Raw genomic sequence first — 24,911 nt, 5'->3', positions numbered from 1 at the left:
ACAGTTACACTGTCAGTATCTTGCCGTGAAAAAAAAAAAAAAAAACCGGCAAAAGAGAAACAGACCTTTTTCTCCTGACTTTCTTCCCTCAGGGCTTTGCCTCAGTCTCGGCAGTACTTTTTTTTTTTTTTCCGTGATCTTTAAGCTCTTTTAAACTTATATCATTCACCAATCAGCAACTCAGCCCTCAATACCGCTTCGCTCCAGCACAGAGGAAAAACGGCGCTCTTATTTTTTGGCTCTTTTCCCTCAGTTTCGGCGGAGAAGTAATTTCGATCTGCCTCAAGTTCAACATCGACGGTAATTATTTCTTGATGAAATCGGCAAGAAGGGGATAATTTTTTTATTTATCGTTGCCTAGTTGAAGAGGAGCGTCGCGATCACACGTCCATTTGTGTTCGCATTAAGCCACGCCCCCTAGAATGTCTGTCTCTTCAATTTAGGTGTGATTTCTTCAAGATGGGGGCTAGTATTTTATAAACGCAAGGCAAATAATGATATGTCCTAATAAGACTGGTGAACACTATTTATTACACAAAAGTCCTTTATTCATCAAATAACTGAACAGTTCAAACTCAATGACTCGACATGTACATGTTTCAGCCTCAACCGGCTTGCCTCAGGAGTCTACAATACATGGGCTTAAAACAATTAATAAAGGAGCACTATAAAAGAAAACAATTAAAACCAATATGTAAACATCCATATATCACAAAAATAACATTGTAGTACAACAAAAATGGAATAACCAAATACACAATTAATGAACTTTATATCTAAACGAACATTAAAAATGTATCAAATACAAATAACATCCACATTTGTGTGTTCATAGCAAATTTATATATAAAAAAATACATATATATATATATATATATATATATATATATATATATATATATATATATAATATAAATATATATAATTGATCAAAGAAGGTGTTCAAGATATGCAAAGGCAACTATTTTTTTTTAATTCTTTATTCCTTTTTTAATCATTCAACAAGTGTACAAGAAAAATCATACATAGTCTCAGAAACAACACTTGATAAATCCATCAAGACAATAACAATTGTATATATATATATATATATATATATATAAACCCATAACCCACCCTCCCTCCCAACACTATAAATTGTTTATTGGAAAACCATGTTGCATTATCTTAGACTCAACAATGAGGCAACTATTAAAAATGAACAGTGCCATGCTGCAAACATTACGAAACATAAAATACAATTATGGCATAACATAAGTAAACCAAATTCATGTACTTAAACTAAAAGAATTAAATAAACAGATATCATTGGCAAAAACATATGATATCAGGGAGAACTATCAGTTAAGACTCACAGAAATGTACTTATAAGGGTAAGAATCAATGCAGAACATTAATAATCAAATTGCAAACACTAACAGCAAAATAGCTGTTACTTACCATAACAGCTGTTATCCAGGGACAGCAGGCAGATATTCTCACGTAGGGGTGACGTCACCAACGGAGCCCAGATACCGACCACTTTAAAACTGCATCGCCACTTTAAGAGTTTAGAATGTTTGCGATAGCCCAAACTGCGCATGCGCGAGTGCCTTACCACCCGATGCAGGGCACGTGGTCCCTCAGTTAAGATAAGCCAGCTAAGAAGCCAACCCGGGGAGGTGGGTGGGTTGTGAGAATATCTGTATGCTGTCCCCGGATAAAGCACAGTTACTTACCGTAACAGGTGTTATCCAGGGACAGCAGGCAGATATTCTTGACTGATGGGTGACGGCACCGACGGAGCCCCGGTACGGACAATTTTAGAGTGATTGCACTCTAAGAACTTTAGAAAGTTCTAGCTAGGCCGCACCGCGCGTGCGCGAGTGCCTTCCCGCCCGACAGAGGCGCGCGGTCCCCAGTTAGGATAAGCCAGCTAAGAAGCCAACCCGGGGAGGTGGGAGGGACGCAAGAATATCTGCCTGCTGTCCCTGGATAACACCTGTTACGGTAAGTAACTGTGCTTTATCCCAGGACAAGCAGGCAGCATATTCTTGACTGATGGGTGACCTCCAAGCTAACAAAAAGAGGGATGGAGGGAAGGTTGGCCATTAGGAGAATAAATTTTGTAAAACAGATTGGCCGAAGTGTCCATCCCGCCTGGAGAATGCATCCAGACAATAGTGAGATGTGAAAGTATGAACTGAGGACCAAGTAGCAGCCTTGCAGATTTCCTCAATAGGAGTGGAACGGAGGAAAGCTACAGATGCTGCCATAGCTCTAATTTTGTGGCCCGTGACAGAACCCTCCAGTGTCAGGCCCGACTGAGCATAACAAAAAGAAACGCAAGCAGCAAGCCAATTGGACAGAGTGCGTTTAGATACAGGATGACCCAACTTGTTAGGATCAAAGGACAAAAACAGTTGAGGAGATGATCTGTGAGGTTTGGTGCGATCAAGATAGTAAGCCAGAGCACGTTTACAATCCAAGGTATGCAAAGCCTGTTCACCTGGATTAGAATGAGGCTTTGGGAAAAAAACAGGTAGAACGATGGATTGATTAAGGTGAAACTCAGACACAACCTTAGGAAGGAATTTTGGATGTGTACGAAGGACAACCTTATCATGGTGAAAAACAGTGAAAGGTGGATCAGCCACCAGTGCATGGAGCTCACTGACCCTCCTGGCAGAAGTGAGAGCTATCAGAAAGACCACTTTCCAAGTGAGAAATTTAAAATGCGTTGTGGCCAGAGGCTCGAAAGGAGGCTTCATTAACGCAGAAAGAACCACATTAAGATCCCATACAACAGGAGGGGCCTTAAGAGGTGGTTTTACATTGAAAAGGCCTTTCATGAACCTTGAGACTAGGGGATGAGCTGAGAGGGGTTTACCATGGATCGGCTCATGAAAAGCTGCAATGGCACTAAGGTGGACCCTTATCGAAGAGGATTTAAGACCAGAGTCAGATAAGGACAAAAGATAGTCCAATACCAATCCCACTGCTGTAGATATGGGATCATGGTGATGTAACAGGCACCAGGAAGAAAACCGAGACCACTTCTGCTGGTAACATTGAAGAGTAGACGGTTTCCTGGAGGCATCAATAATAGAACGGACAGGCTGAGAAAGGAGAGCATGAGGTGCAGTCAGCCCGAGAGATACCAAGCTGTCAGGTGCAGAGACTGTAAGTTGGGATGAAGAAGCGTTTGCTGATTCTGTGTAAGTAGTGAAGGAAACAGAGGAAGAGGTATGGGTTCCCTGGAACTGAGTTGAAGTAGAAGGGAAAACCAATGCTGTCTGGGCCACCGTGGAGCGATGAGGATCATGGTGGCTTGTTCCCTCTTGAGCTTGAATAAGGTGCGCAGCATGAGCGGAAGAGGAGGGAATGCATAAAGGAAGAGATTGGTCCAATCCAGAAGAAATGCATCGGGTTCCAGACGGTGAGGAGAGTAAAGTCTGGAGCAAAACAGGGGCAGTTGATGGTTGTGGGGAGCTGCAAAAAGATCCACCTGAGGAGTGCCCCATTGAGAGAAAATGAACTGAAGAGTCGAGGGGTCGAGAGTCCATTCGTGAGGTTGAAGAATTCTGCTGAGATTGTCTGCTAAGCAATTCTGCTCCCCTTGGATGTAGACTGCTTTCAGGAATAGGTGACGAGCAGTCGCCCATGTCCAAATCCTTTGAGCTTCCTGACATAAAGGACGGGATCCCGTCCCTCCTTGTTTGTTGATGTAATACATTGCAACTTGGTTGTCTGTGCAAATGAGAAGAACCTGAGGAAAGAGGAGATGTTGAAAAGCTTTGAGGGCGTAAAATATCGCTCTGAGTTCCAGGAAATTGATGTGGTGCTTCTTTTCCTGGGTGGTCCAAAACCCCTGAGTTTGGAACTCGTTCAAGTGAGCTCCCCATGCATAGGGGGAGGAATCTGTGGTGATGACTAGTTGATGAGGAGGTAGATGGAACAGTAGACCTCTGGATAGATTTGATGAGTTCAACCACCAAAGAAGCGACTGTCGAAGAGACGAGGTCACAGATATGTGTTGTGAACAAGGATCCGTCGCTTGTGACCACTGAGTCGCTAGGGTCCATTGAGGAGTACGCAGGTGGAGACGTGCAAAGGGGATGACATGCACTGTGGATGCCATGTGCCCCAAAAGTACCATCATTTGATTTGCTGAAATGGAAGTTTTCTGGAATACCTGCTGACAGAGATGAAGGATGGTGTGAAGGCGGTTTGGAGGAAGAAACGCCCTCATCTGAACAGTATCCAGAATGGCTCCAATGAATTGAAGTCGCTGAGTTGGAATGAGGTGTGACTTGGGTAGATTGATCTCGAACCCCAACAGTCGAAGGAAGGAAATTGTCTGATTGGTGGCTATGTGAACGGACTGAGGAGAAAGAGCCTTGATGAGCCAGTCGTCCAGATAAGGGAAGACTTGAAAATTGTGGGAGCGGAGATAAGCTGCGACCACAATCAGACATTTGGTGAATACCCTGGGAGAGGAGGCTAAGCCGAAGGGTAGCACCTTGTATTGGTAATGATGTTGGTTGACAAGAAAGCGAAGGTATTGTCTGGACATCAGATGAATTGGAATGTGAGTATACGCCTCCTTTAGATCGAGGGAACATAGCCAGTCTTCCTGAGAGAGAAGAGGGTATAGGGTGGCAAGAGATAACATCTTGAACTTCTCCTTGACCAGACATTTGTTGAGATCTCTGAGATCTAATATTGGTCTGAGATCTCCGGTTTTTTTGGGTACAAGAAAGTACCGGGAATAAAATCCCAGGCCTTGCTGGTCTAGAGGAACTGGTTCGATGGCATTGAGAAGGAGGAGGGATTGAACCTCCTGACCGAGAAGGAGGGACTGAGCCTTGTTGGAAGCAGACTCTTTTGGTAGACTTAACGGTGGAGGAGTCTGAAAGTTCAGGGCATATCCGTGAGCGATGATAGCAAGTACCCACTGGTCGGAGGTAATTGCTTCCCATCGAGACAGAAAAACCTGGAGTCGACCTCCTATGGGCTGAGTTTGAAGGCATGAGGGAGGAAGACTGGCAATGTTCTCGAGAAGAGAGTCAAAAGGGCTGTGTAGACTTAGGTTGAACAGCCGGTTTTACAGCAGGCTGTTGTTGTTGACGAGCCTGTTGCTGCTGTTGACGCTGCCTGCGAGGTTGAGGAGGATGAGTCTGAGCTGGGCGAGCAGAAAACCTTCTTTGATAAGAAGGTTGTTGCCTGAATGGACGAGGAGGAGGAGGTTTCTTCTTGTTTTTCAACAAGGTGTCCCACCTAGTCTCATGCGCGGAGAGCTTTTGTGTGGCGGTATCCATGGACTCCCCAAACAGCTCATCCCCAAGACAAGGCGCATTGGCCAGTCGGTCTTGATGGTTTACATCCAGTTCTGAGACCCGTAGCCATGCCAACCTTCTCATTGCTACAGAAATAGCAGTGGCCCGTGACGTCAGTTCAAAAGTATCATAAATGGAACGGACCATAAACTTCCTTAGTTGCAAAAGACTAGAAGTACATTGCTGAAAAGCAGGAAGTTTACGGTCCGGAATGTACTTTTGAAAAGAGGTCACCTGTTGAATGAGATGCTTCAGGTAAAACGAGAAGTGGAATGCGTAATTACCTGAACGGTTGGCCAGCATGGCGTTTTGGTAAAGGCGCTTTCCAAATTTATCCATGGCCTTTCCTTCTCTGCCAGGAGGAACAGAGGCGTAAACACTGGCACCTACAGACTTCTTCAGGGTTGATTCCACCAACAAGGATTCATGGGGAAGTTGTTGCTTGTCGAATCCTGGAATTGGAATGACTTTATAAAGAGATTCCAATTTTCTTGGGGCTCCCGGGATGGTTAAGGGAGTTTCCAAGTTCTTATAGAAAGTTTCCCTCAAGATATCATGGAGGGGCAACTTTAAGAATTCCTTAGGAGGATGATCAAAGTCCAAGGCATCTAAGAATGCCTTGGACTTTTTAGAATCAGACTCCAAAGGAATTGAAAGGGTGTCTGACATTTCCCTTAAAAATTTGGTAAAGGAGGAGTGCTCTGGCTTAGTAGCAGGGTCTTGCACAGATAGATCCTCCTCTTCAGATGAATAATTTTCCTCGGTACCAAGGTGATCATCCGAGTCATCCCACAAGTCAGGGTCCCGTACCGATTGGAGACGGCCCTGAGAAAGTGGAGTCGAGGTGCCAACATGTTTAGTCTTGCGTACCGATTTCCCCGAACGGTTGGAGACGGTACCAGGGGAGTGTAGAACGGTACGGGGCTCAGAGAACGGTACCGGTTCAGAAGTGTCCGGAGCAGAACGTCGTTTCGGCTCCGCTGATAGAATAGGCATGGACATGGATTTGTGCGGTGCCGACAAAGTCGATGTCAATAAAAGGGGTTGATCGACGGTCGGCACCGAAGGCTCACTGGGTACCGACACTGGAGGATTCGGTGTCAACAGAGCCGGGAGCAATTGTTGTAGTTGCTGTTTAAGCTGGACCTGGAGGATAGAGGCAATGCGCTCATCCAACGTAGGTCCCGATTGCACCGGTACCGGTCTTTTCTTGCTCGGTACCTTCGGTGCCGCTCGACGCTCGGGTGAAGTCGATGCCGATGACGAGGCAGTGACTTCAATGGGAGCGGAGCGTTTACGGGGCCGGCGCTCAGTCTGCAGGACTTGGCTCACTGCATGCTCGACTGGTGGCCCTAGGACAGTAGGGGAAGGCTTCTTAGCCGGCTTACCTACAGGGATCGACGTCGGCGATGTATCTGTCGGTGCCGAGACAGTCGGTGTCGATTTGGAGGAAGTTGTCGATGTCGATACTGGTGCAACTTCCATGTCGGTGCCGAACAGAATTCGTTGTTGAATTTGTCGGTTTTTTAAAGTTCTTTTTTGTAAAGAACTACAGCGGGTGCAGGTGTCAGCCCTATGGTCCGGACCCAGACACTGAAGGCACCACTTGTGCGGGTCGGAGAGAGATATAGGGCGCGCACACCGCTGACACTTTTTGAAACCCGGTGACGGGGGCATGAAGGGAAAAACCGCTGTAGCAAAATCGAAGCCGGAGGCTTCGATGGTGCCAACAGGCCCCGCCGGGGTAGTCAATAAAAAGTGAAAAAAATAAAACAATTTTTTACAAACGGTAAAAGAACAAGAAAGAAATAAAATGAAGAGAAAAATACGCGCGAGCGGGAAGGCAAGTGAACAGTTTAGGAAAAAACTTCCAACAGCCGTTGGAAACACGCGTCTTCTTAGCTCCGCGGAATTAAGAAAACTGGGGACCGCGCGCCTCTGTCGGGCGGGAAGGCACTCGCGCACGCGCGGTGCGGCCTAGCTAGAACTTTCTAAAGTTCTTAGAGTGCAATCACTCTAAAATTGTCCGTACCGGGGCTCCGTCGGTGCCGTCACCCATCAGTCAAGAATATGCTGCCTGCTTGTCCTGGGATAACACCTGTTACGGTAAGTAACTGTGCTTTATCCCAGGACAAGCTGGCAGCATATTCTCACATATGGGTGACCTCCAAGCTAACCAGAATGGGATGGTGGGAGAGTTCGCCAAAGAAAATACAGTTGGAAAACATAATGGCCGAAGTGTCCATCCCATCTGGAGAAAAAGACCAGACAATAGTGAGAAGTGAAGGAATGAACTGAGAACCAGGTGGCAGCTTTACTGATTTCCTCAATGGGAGTAGATCTGAGGAAAGCTACAGAAGCTGCGGTAGCTCTAATTTTGCGGGCTATGACACAACTCTACAGTGCCAGTCCAGTCTGAGCATAACAGAACTAGACAGAGGCAGCCAGCCAGTTGCAAATCGTTCTCTAGGAAACAGGATGCCCCAACTTGTTTGGATCAAAAGAGACGAAAAGTTAGGGAGATGTTCGATGTGGCTTTGTCCAGTCAATGTAATAGACCAAAGCCTGTTTACAATCCAGAGTGTGCAAAGCAATTTCTCCTGGATGAGAATGAGGCTTAGGAAAAAATACTGGTAGAACATTCACCTGATTGAGATGAAACTCTGAGACAACTTTTGATAGAAATTTTGGATGTGTGCGAAGAACCACTTTGTCATGATGAAACACTGTGAAGGGTGGATCTGCTACTAACGCTTGTAACTCAGTAAGCCTCCTGGCAGAGGTGAGAGAAATAAGGAAGACAACTTTCCAGGTGAGAAACTTGAGATGAGCTGTCGCCATTGGTTCAAACAGTGACTTCATCAAGCTGGAAAGAACCACATTAAGGTCCCAGGCGACAGGCAGAGGTTTGAGAGGTGGTTTAACATTGAAAAGTCCTTTCATGAATCTGGAGACCAAAGGATGAGCAGTAAGAGGTTTTCCCTCTACTGGCATGTGAATGCTGTAATAGTGCTGAGATGGACGCTGATAGACGTAGATTTGCGGCCAGAGTCAGATAAATGAAGCAGATAATCCAACACCAAATCCACTGATAAGGAAGTTGAATTGTGATGATGAAGAAGACACCAGGAAGAAAACCGAGTCCACTTTTGTTGATAACATTGCTGGGTGGCTGGTTTCCTGGAAGCATCAAGAATATGTCAAACAGGCTGAGAACATAAGAATTGCCACTGCTGAGTCAGACCAGTGGTCCATCATGCCCAGCAGTCCGCTCACGCGACGGCTCTCTGGTCTAAGACCAGCACCCTAACTGAGACTAGCCCTACCAGCGCACGTTCTTGTTCAACAGAAACTTGTCTAACTTTGTCTTGAATCCCTGGAGGGTGTTTTCCCCTATAACAGCCTCTGGAAGGGCGTTCCAGCTTTCTACCACTCTCTGGGTGAAGAAGAACTTCCTTACGTTTGTACGGAATCTATCCCCTTTCAACTTTAGAGAGTGCCCTCTTGTTCTCCCTACCTTGGAGAGGGTGAACAACCTGTCCTTATCTACTAAGTCTATCCCCTTCAGTACCTTGAATGTTTCGATCATGTCCCCTCTCAATCTCCTCTGTTCGAGAGAGAAGAGGCCCAGTTTCTCTAATCTTTCGCTGTACGGCAGCTCCTCCAGAAAGATGTACAGCAGATGGGTTTAGCCCGAGAGAAACCAAGCTGTCAGGTGGAGTGATTACAGGTTGGAATGTAGAAGAGATTCCTGATTCTGAGTAAGCAGAGTAGGAAACACTGGAAGAGGTATTGGTTCACTGGAACTGAGTTGAAGTAGAAGGGAGAACCAATGTTGCCTGGGCCACCGTGGGGCAATGAGAATCATAGTGGCTGTTTCTCGTTGGAGCTTGAACAGAGTCCTCAACATGAGAGGAATTGGAGGGAATGCATATAGAAACAGGCCCGTCCAATCCAAGAGAAAGGCATCTGCTTCCAGACGGAGAGAAGAGTAAAGCCTGGAGCAAAACTGGGGCAACTGGTGATTGTGAGGAGCCGCAAACAAGTCCACTTGTAGAGTGTCCCACTGAGCAAAAATGGACAGGAGAGTTGCAGAGTTGAGAATCCATTCGTGAGGCTGAAGAATTCTGCTGAGGTTGTCTGCTAAGGAATTCTTTTTCCCTTGAATGTAGCCAGCCTTTAGGAAAAGGTTGCGAACTGTCGCCCAAGTCAAGATTTTCTGGGCCTCCTGGCATAACAGGAGAGAGCCCGTACCTTCTTGCTTGTTTATGTAGTCCCTTGCTACTTGACTGTGGGAAGGAGGAGGACTTGAGGGCAGAGGAGATGATGGAAGGCCTTGAGGGCGTAATACATTGCTCCGAGTTCCAGGAAATTGATGTGAAATTTCCGCTCTCTGGCGGTCCAAAGACCCTGAGTCTGAAGATTGTCCCATATGTGATCCCAGGCATAAGGGGATGCGTCCGTCCTGATGACCTTGTGATGAGGGGGGTAAGTGAAAAAGGAGACCTCTGGATAGATTGGAAGAGGTCATCCACCATTAAAGCGACTGCAGAACAGATGATGTTACAGATATATGCTGTGAGAGACATCCGTCACTTGAGACCATTGAGAGGCAAGGGTCGACTGAGGAGTACGAAGGTGTAAGAACATAAGAACATAAGCAGTGCCTCCGCCGGGTCAGACCACAGGTCCATCCCGCCCAGCAGTCCGCTCCCGCGGCGGCCCAAAACAGGTCAAGACCTGTCTGAATCATCAGAAGGGGCTCCCTTGCCACCTTGGCTTCCCATTTAAGTCCTGCCTTCCTATCAAAGTCCTAGCCCTCCGGTCTTGCACATGCACGACCAGTAGTCTTACCAACAGTGTCACATGTACAGTGGAAGCCATGTGGCCTAGAACAGTGTTCTTCAACCTTTTTACACTTGTGGACCGGCAAACTACTAGGACTGAAATTAGAAAACCCCGTTTCCGCCCCATCTCCGCAAGCTCGGCTCCCACAAACCATCTCATACCATCCGCACAAGCCTCAGTTATGATTTTATATTGAATGTATTTTATTAAAGTATAAAAAGAAACAATATTCTGTACAATTGTAATTTTATAAATACAAATAATACAGAGCAAGGATCAGCAAAACCCCTGTCTCCCCTCCCCTTCACATATATCCCCTCTACTATCAAGAAAACTGAATAAGCCAAATTATTACAGAATGCTACACAGAAATATCTTGCTAACAGAATACCGCAGTTACACATGACAGGAATAGTGTTAAGAAGAGTGCAACTAGGACAACTGCCCCCTGGTCAGAGAGAGAGCCCTAAGCCAGCTGGAAGCTAAAGCAGCACTGCCTAGGCTTTGCAGTCACCAGTTATATCTAACACCAGCTCTAGCAGCATATATATTTCAAATCTGATATATTCTAATCACAAAATAGAAATAAAATTATTTTTTTCTACCTTTTATTGTCTCTGGCTTCTGCTTTCATCTTCTTTTCACTCTCTTCCTTCCAGTGTCTGCCCTCTGTCTCTTCAATCCAGCATCTGCCCCTTCCATCCACTGTCTGCCCTCTCCCCCTTCCATATGGCATCTGTCTTCTTTCTATGCCCCTCTCCCCTTTCCATCCAGCCTGTGCCCCCTCTCTCCTTTCTACATAGTAACATAGTAGATGACGGCAGATAAAGACTCGAATGGTCCATCCAGTCTGCCCAACCTGATTCAATTTATATTTTTTTTAATTATTTTTTTTTTTCTTCTTAGCTATTTCTGGGCAAGAATCCAAAGCTTTACCTGGTACTGTGCTTGGGTTCCAACTGCCGAAATCTCTGTTAAGACTTACTCCAGCCCATCTATACCCTCCCAGCCATTGAAGCCCTCCCCAGCCCATCCTCCACCAAACAGCCATACACAGACACAGACCGTGCAAGTCTGCCCAGTACTGGCCAAGTTCAATATTATTTTCTGATTCTAAATCTTCTGTGTTCATCCCACGCTTCTTTGAACTCAGTCACAGTTTTACTCTCCACCACCTCTCTCGGGAGCGCATTCCAGGCATCCACTACCCTCTCCATAAAGTAGAATTTCCTAACATTGCCCCTGAATCTACCACCCCTCAACCTCAAATTATGTCCTCTGGTTTTACCATTTTACTTTCTCTGGAAAAGATTTTGTTCTACGTTAATACCCTTCAAGTATTTGAACATCTGAATCATATTTCCCCTGTCTCTCCTTTCCTCTAGGGTATACATATTCAGGGCTTCCAGTCTATCCTCATACGTCTTCTGGAGCAAGCCTTCTATCATTTTCATCGCCCTCCTCTGGATCGCCTCAAGTCTTCTTACGTCTTTCACAAGATACGGTCTCCAAAACTGAACACAATACTCCAAGTGGGGCCTTACCAATGACCTGTACAGGGGCATCAACACCTTCTTCCTTCTACTGACTACACCTCTCTTTATACAGCCCAGCATCCTTCTGGCAGCAGCCACTGCCTTGTCACACTGTTTTCTCACCTTTAGATCTTCGGACAATATAACCCCATGGTCCCTCTCCCCGTCCGTGCATATCAGCTTCTCTCTTCCCAGCATATACGGTTCCTTCCTATTATTAATCCCCAAATGCATTACTCTGCATTTCTTTGCATTGAATTTTAGTTGCCAGGCATTAGACCATTCCTCTAACTTTTGCAGATCCTTTTTCATATTTTCCACTCCCTCTACGGTGTCTACTCTGTTACAAATCTTGGTATCATCTGCAAAAAGGCACACTTTTCCTTCTAACCCTTCAGCAATGTCACTTACATACATATTGAACAGGATTGGCCCCAGCACCGAACCCTGAGGGACTCTACTAGTTACCTTTCCTTCCTTCGAGCGACTTCCATTAACCACCACCCTCTGGCGTCTGTCCGACAGCCAGTTTCTGACCCAGTTCACCACTTTGGGTCCTAACTTCAGCCCTTCAAGTTTGTTCAACAGCCTCCTATGAGGAACTGTATCAAAGGCTTTGCTGAAATCCAAGTAAATTACATCTAGCATATGTCCTCGATCCAGCTCTCTCGTCACCCAATCAAAAAATTCAATCAGGTTCGTTTGGCACGATTTACCTTTTGTAAAGCCATGTTGCCTCGGATCCTGTAACCCATTAGATTCAAGGAAGTACACTATCCTTTCTTTCAGCAACACTTCCATTATTTTTCCAACAACTGAAGTGAGGCTCACCGACCTGTAGTTTCCTGTTTCATCCCTGTGACCACTTTTATGAATAGGGACCACATCCGCTCTCCTCCAATCCCCAGGAATCACTCCCGTCTCCAGAGATTTGTTGAACAAGTCTTTAATAGTACTCGCCAGAACCTCTCTGAGCTCCCTTAGTATCCTGGGATGGATCCCGTCTGGTCCCATCGCTTTGTCCACCTTCAGTTTTTCAAGTTGCTCATAAACACCCTCCTCCGTGAACGGCGCAGAATCTACTCCATTTTCTCGTGTAACTTTGCCAGACAATCTCGGTCCTTCTCCAGGATTTTCTTCTGTGAACACAGAACAAAAGTATTTGTTTAGCACATTTGCTCTCTCCTCATCATTCTCCACATATTGGTTCCCAGCATCTTTTAGCCTAGCAATTCCATTTTTTAACTTCCTCCTTTCACTAATATATCTGAAAAAATTTTTATCTCCCTTTTTTACACTTTTAGCCATTTTTTCTTCTGCCTGTGCCTTCGCCAAACGTATCTCTCTCTTGGCTTCTTTCAGTTTCACCCTGTAGTCCTTTCTGCTCTCCTCTTCTTGGGTTTTTTATATTTCATGATTCATTCCAGCTTCATTGCTCTCTTCATTTTTATCTCTCCTACATCAGATCTAGCATCTTTGTCCCTCTCTGCTTATTTCTCTGCTGACCCCCTTCCCATCATCAATCTCTCTACTTTCTCATTCCTGTCTCTCCCCTTCCCCTCCTCTAAATCTCCCTGCCAGCTGCTTCCTTCCTTTCTTCCTTCTCCCTTCCCTCCTCCTCCTGTCCAGCAGTAACTCTCTTCCCTTCCCTTTCCCTCCTCCCCTCCCAGCAGCATCTCTCCTTCTCCCTCCTTCCAGGTCCATATGTTCCTTTTTTCCCTTGTCCAGCAGCTTCCCAGACTCCTTTCCCTCCTCCCCTTCCAGCAGCATCTCTCCTTCTCCCTCCCTCCAGGTAAAGTGGCAGATGTCCCTTTATTTTCCCTTGTCCAGCAGCTTCCCAGACTTCTTCCACTCCTCCCCTCCCAGCAGCATCTTCTCCTTCTCTTTCGCTCCAGGTCCAGTAGCAGCTGTCCCTTTTTTTCCCTTGTCCAGCAGCTTCCCAGCCTCCAACAGTGGCTTTCTCCCCTCCCAGCAGCTCTCCGTACTTGCCAGCGCAGCGATTCACTAAGGCAACCTTGGGTCCCTTGATGGGTCGCGCCGCCTCTGAGGAAAGAGAAAGTTGCATCATCAGCAAAATCCCCAAGGCTGCCTTAGTGAATCGCTGCGCTGGCAAGTACCGAGAGCTGCTGGGAGAGGAGAAAGCCACTGTCTGAGGCACCCCATGATCTTGTCGGCTCTGCGCAGACTGGCAGGAAATTGCAGCTCATCAATCTCGCCGGCCCTGTGCGGACCGGCAGGAAATTGCACCTTGATCTCACTTGCCCTGTGCGGACCTGCAGGAATTTTCTGCGGACCATCACCAGTCCACGGAACGGCAGTTGAAGAACACTGGCCTAGAAGAACCATCATGTGTCTTGCAGAGATGGATTGAAGAGGAAGCAGCTGCTGACAAAAGCGAATGAGAGCCTGAAGTCGATCTGGAGAGAGAAAGCTCTCATGAGAGTTATGTCTAGGATTGCCCTAATGAACTGCAGACGTTGAGTCGGAATTAGATGTGATTAGGGGACGTTGACTTTGAATCCTAGAACCTGAAGAAAAGAAATGGTCTGAGATATTGCTTGGACCACTTCCTGAAAAGATACAGCCTTGATCAACCAGTCGTCCAGATAAGGAAAGACTTGGAGACCGTATGATCGGAGAAATGCGGCCACTACAATCAGGCACTTCGTGAAGACTCTGGGAGAAGATGCCAGGCCAAAAGGAAGGACCTTGTACTGGTAATGACATTGATTAATTTGAAAACGAAGGTACTTTCTGGAAGCCGGATGAATTGGAGTATGAGTGTTAGCTTCCTTGAGATCCAGAAAGCATAGCCAGTCGTTCTGATTGAAGAGAGGATAAAGCAGGGTGAGGGAGAGCATCCTGAATTTTTCCTTAACTAGATATGGTCTCCTTAACCAGAATGGGTCTCAGTCCTCCCATCTTCTTTGGAACTAAAAAGTAAAAGGAGTAGAATTCCTGCTTCTGCGGACTGAGGGGAACATCCTCGCTGGCATTCAGCAGGAGAAGGGATTGAACCTCTTGGAGAATAAGGGAGGACTGTGCAGGGTCCAAAGTAGACTCTCTTGAAGAATGGTCTGGTGGCAGGGTGTGAAAATTGAGAATGTAACCCTGACGTATGATGGCAAGGACACAGAGGGTTGATGTTATGAGCTCCCAGCGAGCGATGAAAAGTTGAAGACAACTTCCAATGGGCTGAGGCAAAGTCTGCAGAACACTGACGCTGACTATGCTTGGAAAAAATCTCAAAAAGGCTGTGCAGGCTTTGGAGGGGCAGCCTGTGGTTTTTGCTGCTGACGTGGCTGTTGTTGTTTCTGTTTCCTGGATTGAGATTGAGTTTCCTCATCTCTCTTAGTTTTTCCCCCCTTCACCTTCCCCAACCCATGAAAAGGGACACACTCTAGACCTCATCAGTTTCCTGGACCTCACCGCACACAAAACCGTAGCCGGTGACACCCGCTGGGAGCAGGTCCCCTGGTCTGACCACTTTCTTGGGTCCTTCAGTCTCCCCATCTTCATGTCGCATCTTGGGATTCCCCCCCGCCCCTCTAATTCCATCACCTTTCGCAGAAAAATTTCAAGCGTCCTATTCTGGACAGAATTTCTCAAACAACTCTCCTCTGCCCCTAAGCCTGCAGACCCCAAATCCAACTGGCATAACTGGACCACCCTCTCCGAGTCCACCTACCATTCCCTCGCCCCCCTTTCCACCAAATCCATCTCCTACCCTCGCAAAGCCCCCTGGTAACCTCCCTTATCACAGAGAACTAAAGCAGAAATGTCGAGCCCTGGAGTGCAAATGGAAAAAATCTAACTCCCCTATAGACAGTCAGTCCTGGAGACCCAACATTAAGCTCTACAATTCAGCACTAAAAAAAGCAAGGAAGAACTTCTACGGTGAGAAAATCTCCAGATCCAACAACCAGAGCAATACACTTTTCAAAATCTGGCGCTCTCTAACCTCCAAAAAAGACTCCATTTCTCTCCCCTCCTCTCCCTCAGCCGAAGTTCTAGCAAAATTCTTCAATGAAAAGGTCACCACCCTACGTTGTTCCTTCCCACCTGCAATCTCCTACAACTCCCTGGTGCTCACTGACCCCAACCCTACTCTAATGGCCCCTAGCATTATCCCAGCCGACAGATTCTGGGCTACCTTTGAGCACGTATCCGAACCCCACATCCTTAAACTCTGTCTCAAACTGAAATCTTGCAACTGTTCTCTGGACCCTTTCCCCTCCTACCTCTACGAGGAAATACCCACTCAGGCCATCTCTTCTATTACCAAACTCCTAAACTCCGCCCTACATTCGGGCCTCTTCGCCCCAGAAATGGGCCATATCACCTTAACCCCTCTAGTGAAAAAATCCGACCTCGACCCTTCCACACCATCCAGCTATCGCCCAATAGCAAATATCCCTCTCCTAACTAAGTTGCTCGAGACCATCATATCGACCCAACTCTCATCCTATTTAGAGAAATTTTCCATTCTCCTACCTTACCAATATGGCTTTCGCCCCAATTTCAGCACCGAATCCCTACTGACCTCCCTAATCTCCAAGGTTCAACAACTTCACTCCCGCAACAAGTTCGCCGTTCTCCTGCAATTCGATCTTTCTGCCGCTTTAGACGTTGTTCACCACGATATTCTAATCTACCAACTCTCCGAGATCGGCATCACCTCTACAGTCCTTGATTGGTTCTCAAAATTCCTCCGCTCCCGATCCTACATTGTCAACAGGAATGGCACCTCATCCTCCCCCTGGATACCAATCTGTGGAGTCCCGCAAGGATCACCTTTATCTCCTATCCTTTTCAACATTTATATGACCTCTCTAAAACTCCTCCATCTATCCCCCCTTGAAACAATATACACCTATGCTGATGGTATCCTCGTCCTTCTCGAGACCGACTCGAACCTCACTAATCTCTCAGAGAACATATCCTTTTGTATCTTGAACCTCCAATCCTGGGCCCACACCGTCCAAATGAAATTGAATGAATCCAAGATTAAACTACTCTGGCTCGGCCCAAATTTAGCTCAGCTACCCACCTCAATCCCACTACCCTCTGGCTCCACTCTGCAGCTCGAATTCTCCAGCAAGGTCCTGGGCGTCATCATTGACTCTACATTGTCCTTCAATGACCACCTCAACTCCCTGGTAAAAAAATGCTACTTCAGCCTACACATGCTGAGGAAAGTAAGATCCTGTTTCCACCAAAAACATTTTGCTGTTCTCGTCCAATCCATCATCCTCTCCAGACTGGACTACTGCAATTCTATCTTCATAAGCCTAACAAAGAAAAACCTTCACAGACTCCAACGGATCCAAAATGCCGCGGCCAAGCTTATCTTTGCAAAAAGTAAATTCGATCACATCTCACCGCTCCTTTCCAAGCTTCATTGGCTCCCGATAATTTCCAGAGTTCACTTCAAATGCATCTGCCTAACTTTCAAGATCCTCCACGGCATCCTTCCTCCTTTAATTCCACTTTCTTGGAATTCCTCAAATCTTAATACCACCAGATCTACCCAAAAACTGAAATTATCCTTCCCCTCATTAAAAGGCATTTCCCACCCAGGAAAACTGGGGACTTCCCTCTCCTTCAGATTCATCGAGCTCTGGAACAACCTTACCTCCCCTCTTCTAAACCTGAGTGCTCTTCAACCCTTCCGTAAACATCTGAAAACCTGGCTCTTCTCCAAAACCTAACACTCCTCCCTCTTCTGACATCCTAGCCCTCTAACATTCTTCTCCCCTATGATCTTCATCTAGCCCTTCCTTGGAGTTCCTTTCTCATTACAATTCCTGTAAACCGTGCCGAGCTCCACAACTATGGAGATGGTGCGGTATACAAACCCAAGGTTTAGTTTAGTTTAGGAGGCGCAGGTTTAGCAGCAAACCTTCTCTGATAGGAAGAAGCTGGTCTAAAGGGACGAGAAGGTGAAGGCTTTTTTTGGGTTTGATTAGAGTGTCCCATCTGGTCTCATGAGCAGACAGCTTCTGTGGAGCCATGTCCATGGAGTGACCAAAAAGCTCGTCTCCTACACTAAGTGCATTTGCAACACGCCTGTCTTGATGGTTTGCATCTAGCTCAGAGACCCGAAGCCAGGCCAGGTGCCTCATGGCCACCGACATTGCTGCAACATGGGAAGTGAGTTCAAAGGTATCTTAGGTGGAACAAACCATATACTTCCTGAGGAAGTCGCATCATTGTAATGGGCCGGCATAGCAAAGGCCCCAAGGTTGTTGATGAAAAACGTGTTTAAATTAATCCTAGCAGTAGCTTTGTGGTAAAGTTAAAAGCACACTGAGCCGCCGCTAGACAGGAGAAGTACTGCTTGGCAAGAGAGGAAGAAAAGGGGTACTGCTGGACATGGGGAGAGGAAGAGGTGCTGCTGGACAGGGGGAAGGGAAAGGGAAGGGAGAAGAGGTGCTGCTAGCCCTGGCAGAAGGGGAGGGAATGGAAAGATGCTACACATTGGAGGGAAGAGTGAGATGGTGGCTGGGGAGAGATCATATTAGCCGTGAGTGGGGTTGGGGGGAGGGAAGGAAGGAAAGAAGGAAAATTGTTACAGGAGGAGTGAGAGTGATGAGAGAGGGAGAAATGGTGCATAGGGAGAACATGGATTTGGGAGTGGGAAGGAAGGATGTCACTCAAGGGAAGAGGCAAGGAGAGAGAAAGTATGGAGGAGGCAGAAAGGGTTGGACTCAAAGAGAGGGCGAGATGGATGGGGAGGGCAGGAGAAATGTCACACTCAGGGGAAAGGGGGAGACGGCAGAGAGTGAAAAGTTGGACTCCCTATAGAATACAGAATAGCCTACAAAATTTTCCTGTTAACATTTAAAATCCGTTCTACAAATACCCCTGATTTCTTGAATAGAATACTGATTCTTCATGCTCCCCAAAGAACCCTCTGCTCCATTTCCCAAAATCTTCTTGCTGTACCTTCCCTGAGACATATTAACACAATGCGCCTATACATTTTTTCAATTACCGCTCACACTTTGTGTAACGCCGCTCAAATGTATTTAAGAGAGGACATGACCATTTCAGACTAAGTCCAAACTAAAAACCTATCTATTTAAGGACGCTTTTAATGTTTAACTGTCCTGCTAAGGACGCTATCTCTTTGAATCTGAATGATTCATGTGGTATCAGTTCCCTTCCTAATGTCTGTTCCACTTGTTCTTTCTTTATAAATAATGTAGTTCTACCGCCTCCCTTCTGTACCAGTTCATCCGTTACTCTTGTACTGTTACTTCCTTGAATGATATACCTCCACTGTACTCTGTAATTTTAAATACATATACTTTTAATATTGTATGTACACTGCCTTGAAGTCTGATTTGGCGGCATAATAAGATTTTAATAAACTTGAAACTTGAGAGAGAGAGATGTTGGTTAGGGGAGGGAAGGAGAATCAGAGGAGAAGCATGCTGGTGGAAAGGAGGGAGGAATGTTGGACTGGGAGGGGGGCCAGAAAGGAGGAAGGAAAGAGAAATATTACACGGGGGGGGGGGGGGGAGGAGGAGGGGAGATGACTAAAGGAAGGGAGAGATATCAGACCAGGCAATGGAAGGGAAGGAGGGGAGTCTGGGTAGTGCTATAGAAATAATAATAATAGTAGTAGTAGTAGTAGTAGTAGTAGTAGTAGTAGAGAGAGATGTTAGATTATGGGAAGGGGAGGAGAGAGATGCCAGACTGGGAAGGAGGGAAAGGAAGGATAGAGATGTCGGAACACTGGGGGGGAGGGAAGAAGAGAGATGTCAGACCATGGAAATAGGGAGGGAAGGAGAGAGAGATAAGAAGGGAAGACATGGAAAAGTAGATTATGAGACGAAAGCAGACAAATTGAAAAACTGAATGTTAACTTAATGCCAAAGATGGATGCAAAGCAGAAAGTGAAGACGGAGAGAAAAACAGTCAAACTTTCAAAACATAAAAGAACAAGAGGGCATTCGGAAAAGTTGAAAGGGGACAGATTCAAAACGAATGCTAGGAAATTTTTCTTTACCCAGCGTGTGGTGGACACTTGGAATGCGCTTCCAGAGGGCGTAATAGGGCAGAGTACGGTACTGGGGTTCAAGAAAGGATTGGACAATTTCCTGCTGGAAAAAGGGATAGAGGGGTATAGATAGAGGATTACTGCACAAGTCCTGGACCTGTTGGGCCGCCGCGTGAGCGGACTGCTGGGCACGATGGACCTCAGGTCTGACCCAGTGGAGGCATTGCATATGTTCTTATGGATAAGAAGGCACTGGAAACATAGTTAAAAGCACAGAAAAATAAAGTCACCAGACAACAAAGGTAGGGAAAATGATTTTATTTTCAATTGAAACGTATCAGTTTTGAGAATTTATATCTGCTGTGTATATTGTGTATATATGAAAAATGAATGGAAAAATTTGCATTACAATTAGTGAAGGGGGCGGGATTTGGGGGAAGAGCTTGGGTGGGTCTAGGGTGGAGCTTGGGAGGTCTGTGGTTGGGGTACTCGGTTGATATTTGTTAGACTTCCCTGCTGGCATGCCCTACCGGCATTTCAGGGCCTGTCTGGAGGGCTTCTGCGCATGCATGGATGTCAATGTGATGATGTCACACATGTGCGTGATGTCACCATGGCAACATCCGTGCACTTCTGGGTGCCTCGAGCCATGATCACTACCTTTAGTGTGCCCCAGCTCAAGATAGTTTGAGAGACACTGTAATAGGGTCTTTCTAGTCTCTTATACTGTAATCTGCGTGGAACCAAAAGTAAATTTTGTTAATATAAGCAATGTAATGTAAAGTGATACATAATCACCAGGCATGCCACAGCAAAAGCATCTGCCTTACAGATATCATAGACAAAATTTCCTACCTTATCTGCTTGCCCTCTCGCACATCATACAAGGAAAGGAATACATCCATGTCTTCTCCAATTGTGTTGTAAGTAAAGCTCTTTAGGGTCAAGAAAATGTGGTGAGGTACTGGCATGCGGCAAGTGTCTCCATGACGCTGACGGACTGTATCCACCTGATCAATGAAATAAACTACATAGGCATCAAGAAGGATTAGGTTTTTCAGAAAATGGACTGTCATAGGGAAAAAGAATGTAGCAAACAAACTGGCAAAGTCATGATTGGACTGTGCACCAAAGAAAAAGACCTCTTATGTGTTTCCCATTTTGGTAAGATTGCCCAGTGACTGAATGCTGCATGTTCTAAGGCACTGTTTCTCAACACACGTTCACGAACCCTTGGGGGGTACGTGGCCTGGCCACCACTGGGCATCCCTCCCTGTCCACCCACTGCACCATCCCCCATCCGCGAAGCCGACCCTGTTACTTCGTTGAAGCCAGACTGGCTTCCTCCTCCCCTAGCAGCAACTCCATGCAAGGATGACGCGTGCAGCGATATACGCTGCTTAGGTGACCTGGAACCTTCTCTCCGACATCAGAATTGACATCAGAGGGAAGGCTTGTGAGCCAACCATGTGCGTGTGAATCGCTGCACACGCCGTCCCTGCACAGAGTTGCTGTTGGAGGAGGATGGAGCAAGTCTGGTTCCAACAAAGTAACAGGGTCAGATACAGAGGTGGAGAGTGGTACAGCAGGCCAGCTGACAGGCAGGGAGGCAAGGAAAGAGGGATCCCCGGCAGCAGCGTGCCTGCAGCTTCTGTGGACGGATCGGCATTAGGGATGGGGGAGTGTGGGCGGGGCAGACAGGGATCCCCTGGTGGCGCCCGAGGCTTCTTTGGACGGGTTGGCATCGAGGGAGAGGAAGGGGCAGGCAGGGATCCTCAGTGTGCAAATTAATTTTGGGACAAAGCTGGAAGACAGGGAGGGGGCACGAACTCAACACAGAAGGAAGGGAAGGGGCATGAACATTGGACACAGAAGGGAGGGAACAGAAAGGGAGAATTGATTGGCATGAATATGTGAGTGAGAGATGGTACAAATGGAGAAAGGAAGAAAGGAAAATTGGACATAGAAAGAGGAGTGAGGTAGAGATGCATGGGGAATAGAAGAATGAGAGGGAGAAATGGTGGAGAGGGCAGATTGAAGGAGATGCAAGGGGGAGGAATGCTGAACATAGTGATGGAGAGAGAAATGTGGCATTGTGCTGGAGAGGGGTAATAGAATGAGAAATGGGCATGGAGCTGGTGGGCAGTGGTAAAAAAAATGCTGCACATGATCTGGGGGATGAGAGAGGGAGAAATGTTGGATGTGGCAGTAGAGGGGGTAGGAGAGATGACTGGATCTCTCAAGACAGATAGAGAGAGGGAGACATACTGCCAATAAGGGTAGAGGAGAGAGGAAGAAAAGTTGGATTCATGGAGGGACAGAGAAAGAGCGATGTTGCTTAGGGAAGGGAATGGGATTCTGAGGAGAGGAAGCGTGCAGGAGGCAGAAAGAAATATTGGATGCACAGTTAGAAGGAAATGCAACCACAGACTCATGAAATCACCAGACAACAAAGGTAGGAAATATGATTTTATTTTCAATTTAGTGATCAAAATATGTCAGTTTTGTGAATTTATATTTGCTGTCTATGTTTTGCTATTTTTCTATAGTTGTTACTGATTGCATATTTTAAAGCAGGAGTCTCAAAGTCCCTCCTTGAGGGCCGCATTCCAGTCAGGTTTTCAGGATTTCCCCAATGAATATGCATGAGATCTATGAGCATGCACTGCTTTCAATGCATATTCAAATTCAGTACGGTATTAGGGTTCAAGAAGGGATTGGACAATTTTCTGAAGGAGTATAGATAGAGGACTACTACACAGGTCCTGGACTGCTGGGTGTGATGCTGAGCGGTCTGCTGGGCGTGATGGACCTCTGGTCTGACCCAGCAGAGGCACTTCTTATGTTCTTATGGATTGCAGCCCTCAAGGAAGGACTTTGAGATCCCTGTTTTAAAATCATCTGCCTTGACCTCTTTGAAAAAAAAATCAAATATAAATGATAATTAACATTTTCTCTGCATACAGTGTGCTTTGTGTTTTTTTAATTTGGGGGTTACCATTATGTATTAATAAGATAATATTGTGTGTACTGATTATGAAAAATGGATGGAAGAAATTGCATTACAATTAGTACTATTATTATGGGAGTGCGGTCATGGGCGGTGTTTGGGCGGGGGTACTTGGTTGGTATTTGTTAGACTTAGGAGGTACTTGGCTTGAAGAAGTTGAGAACACTGTTCTAAGGCACATAAGTCATTAATGTGAATCCCAGCAAAATACTTATTTTGCAGAAACGGATTTGCCATTGATTAACTTATTTACATATACATTTCTTATCAGAAAGAGGGTGCAACCCTACGGAGTAAGACCCCCCCCATGCTTGTGCTGAAACTCTTCTGCAACACCAGGAGTGAGAGATGGCATGGGAAACAGAGAGGGAATACTATGCTTGTAGCCAAACAGGAAGAGACACTGAGGTAGGATAAGAGAGATCTAAAAACAATGTGGCTGGGCAGGGAAAGGAAAGAGCAATCTACACGAGTCACTATATGGTCATTGTAGTTTAGGGGGGAAAGTAGGGGTGAGATATATAGGAAATATCTATAGTATCATATTAAGAGAATCAATAATGGGAGCCTGAATAGGGGGTAAAATCTACAAAAATATCTGCGAAAAAAAATTCTTTTACAATGTAGCTTTGCTTTTCAAAATGTTCCTAATTCGAATTATAGGGCTCATAATCGAATATGTCTAAAAACCCGTCCAGATTGGCATTTGGACAAACTAAAAGACAGGTTGTCCAAGTATTTTTCCTGGTAGGCCCACTAGTAGAGCGTTGCAGTAATCTAGGCGGGATAATACAAAGACATATAGTAACTGGGCAAAATCGCTTTCTGAAAAATAGGCACGGATGCACTTTAGTTGGCGGAGGTAGTAGAAGGATGAAGACACTAATTTTGATACATGGTCTGAGGGTGACAAGATTGAGTCGAGAATCACTCCCAGGCTGCGGACATTGTCTTTGGGTGTGAGGGTGTCATTTCCCCAAAAAAGAGATGGGAAGGGGTATGCGCAGGTGTCGTTGTAACATAGTAGATGACAGCAGATAAATACCCAAATGGTCCATCAAGTCTGCCCAACCAGATTCAATCTAAAAGTTTGTTGGAGGTTTATTTTTTTTTTCTTCTCCTTAGCTATTTCTGCACAAGAATCTAAAGCTCTGCTCGGTACTGTTCTTAGGTTCCAACTACTGAACACTCCAGCCCATCTACACCCTCCCAGCCATTGAAGCCCTCCCCAGCCCATCCTCAACCAAAGGGCCATATACCAACTCAGACCGTGTAAGTCTGCCCAGTACTGGCCTTAGTTCTTCAATATTTACTATTTTTTTCTGATTCTAGATCCTCTCTTTTCATCCCACGCTTTTTTGAACTCTGTCACCGTTTTCCTCTCCACCACCTCTCTTGGGAACGCATTCCAGGCATCCACCATCCTCTCCGTGAAGAAGAATTTCCTTACATTGTTCTTGAGTCTCCCACCCCTCAACCTCAAATTGTCCTCTGGTTTTACCATTTTCCTTTCTCTGGAAAAGATTTTGTTCTACATTAATACCTTTCAAGATTTGAACGTCTGAATCATATCTACCCTGTCCCTCCTTTCCTCTAAGGTATACATATTCAGGGCTTCCAGTCTATCCTCATACGTCTTTTGTCGCAAACGTCCTATCATTTTCGTCACCGCTTCAAGCCTTTTTGTGTCCTTCGCCAGATACAGTCTCCAAAATTGAACACAATACTCCAAATGGGCCTCACCAACAACCTGTACAGGGGCATCAACACCTTCGTTCTTCTACTGGTTACGCCTCTCTTTATACAGCCCAGCATCCTTCTAGCAGCAGCCATCATCTTGTCGCACTGTTTTTTCACCTTTAGATAGACAGATGTTGTACCATGCAACCACAAATCAACAAAAACAACACAAAAATCATTCGCGGTCTTGAGAAACTTAAGGCAAGTTCGAAAATTCTTTGACAGAACACAATTCCAGCTCTTGGTCCAGTCCCTAGTCCTAGGTCTTCTAGACTAATAATAATAACAGTTTATATACCGCAGGACCGTGAAGTTCTATGCGGTTTACAAAGATTAAAAGATGGTACAAATTGATTGAACTTAGCAGGGTGAAAGCTAGTGATTAACAGCTCAAGGGATCAGTTATTGAGGAGAAAGAGTTGTACGGGTCAGCTGCCTAAATACTTCAGGAA

General features: G+C 45.9%; 1 protein-coding gene across 3 annotated transcripts in view; it reads right to left on the bottom strand.

The window, feature by feature from the left end:
* The window catches only part of DOCK3 (dedicator of cytokinesis 3), a 694,894-nt gene that overhangs the window by 556,255 nt on the left and 113,728 nt on the right, over positions 1-24,911 (bottom strand). For all 3 annotated transcript variants that reach the window (XM_033926008.1, XM_033926006.1, XM_033926007.1), the window contains exon 9: positions 20,565-20,719. In XM_033926008.1, the coding sequence (XP_033781899.1) occupies positions 20,565-20,719 (155 nt within the window). The remainder of the gene's footprint in view (positions 1-20,564; positions 20,720-24,911) is intronic.

This window comes from Geotrypetes seraphini, chromosome 17 (assembly GCF_902459505.1).
Source record: "Geotrypetes seraphini chromosome 17, aGeoSer1.1, whole genome shotgun sequence".
NCBI classification, from domain to species: domain Eukaryota; kingdom Metazoa; phylum Chordata; class Amphibia; order Gymnophiona; family Dermophiidae; genus Geotrypetes; species Geotrypetes seraphini.
This window is presented reverse-complemented; position numbering and strand designations above follow the sequence as displayed.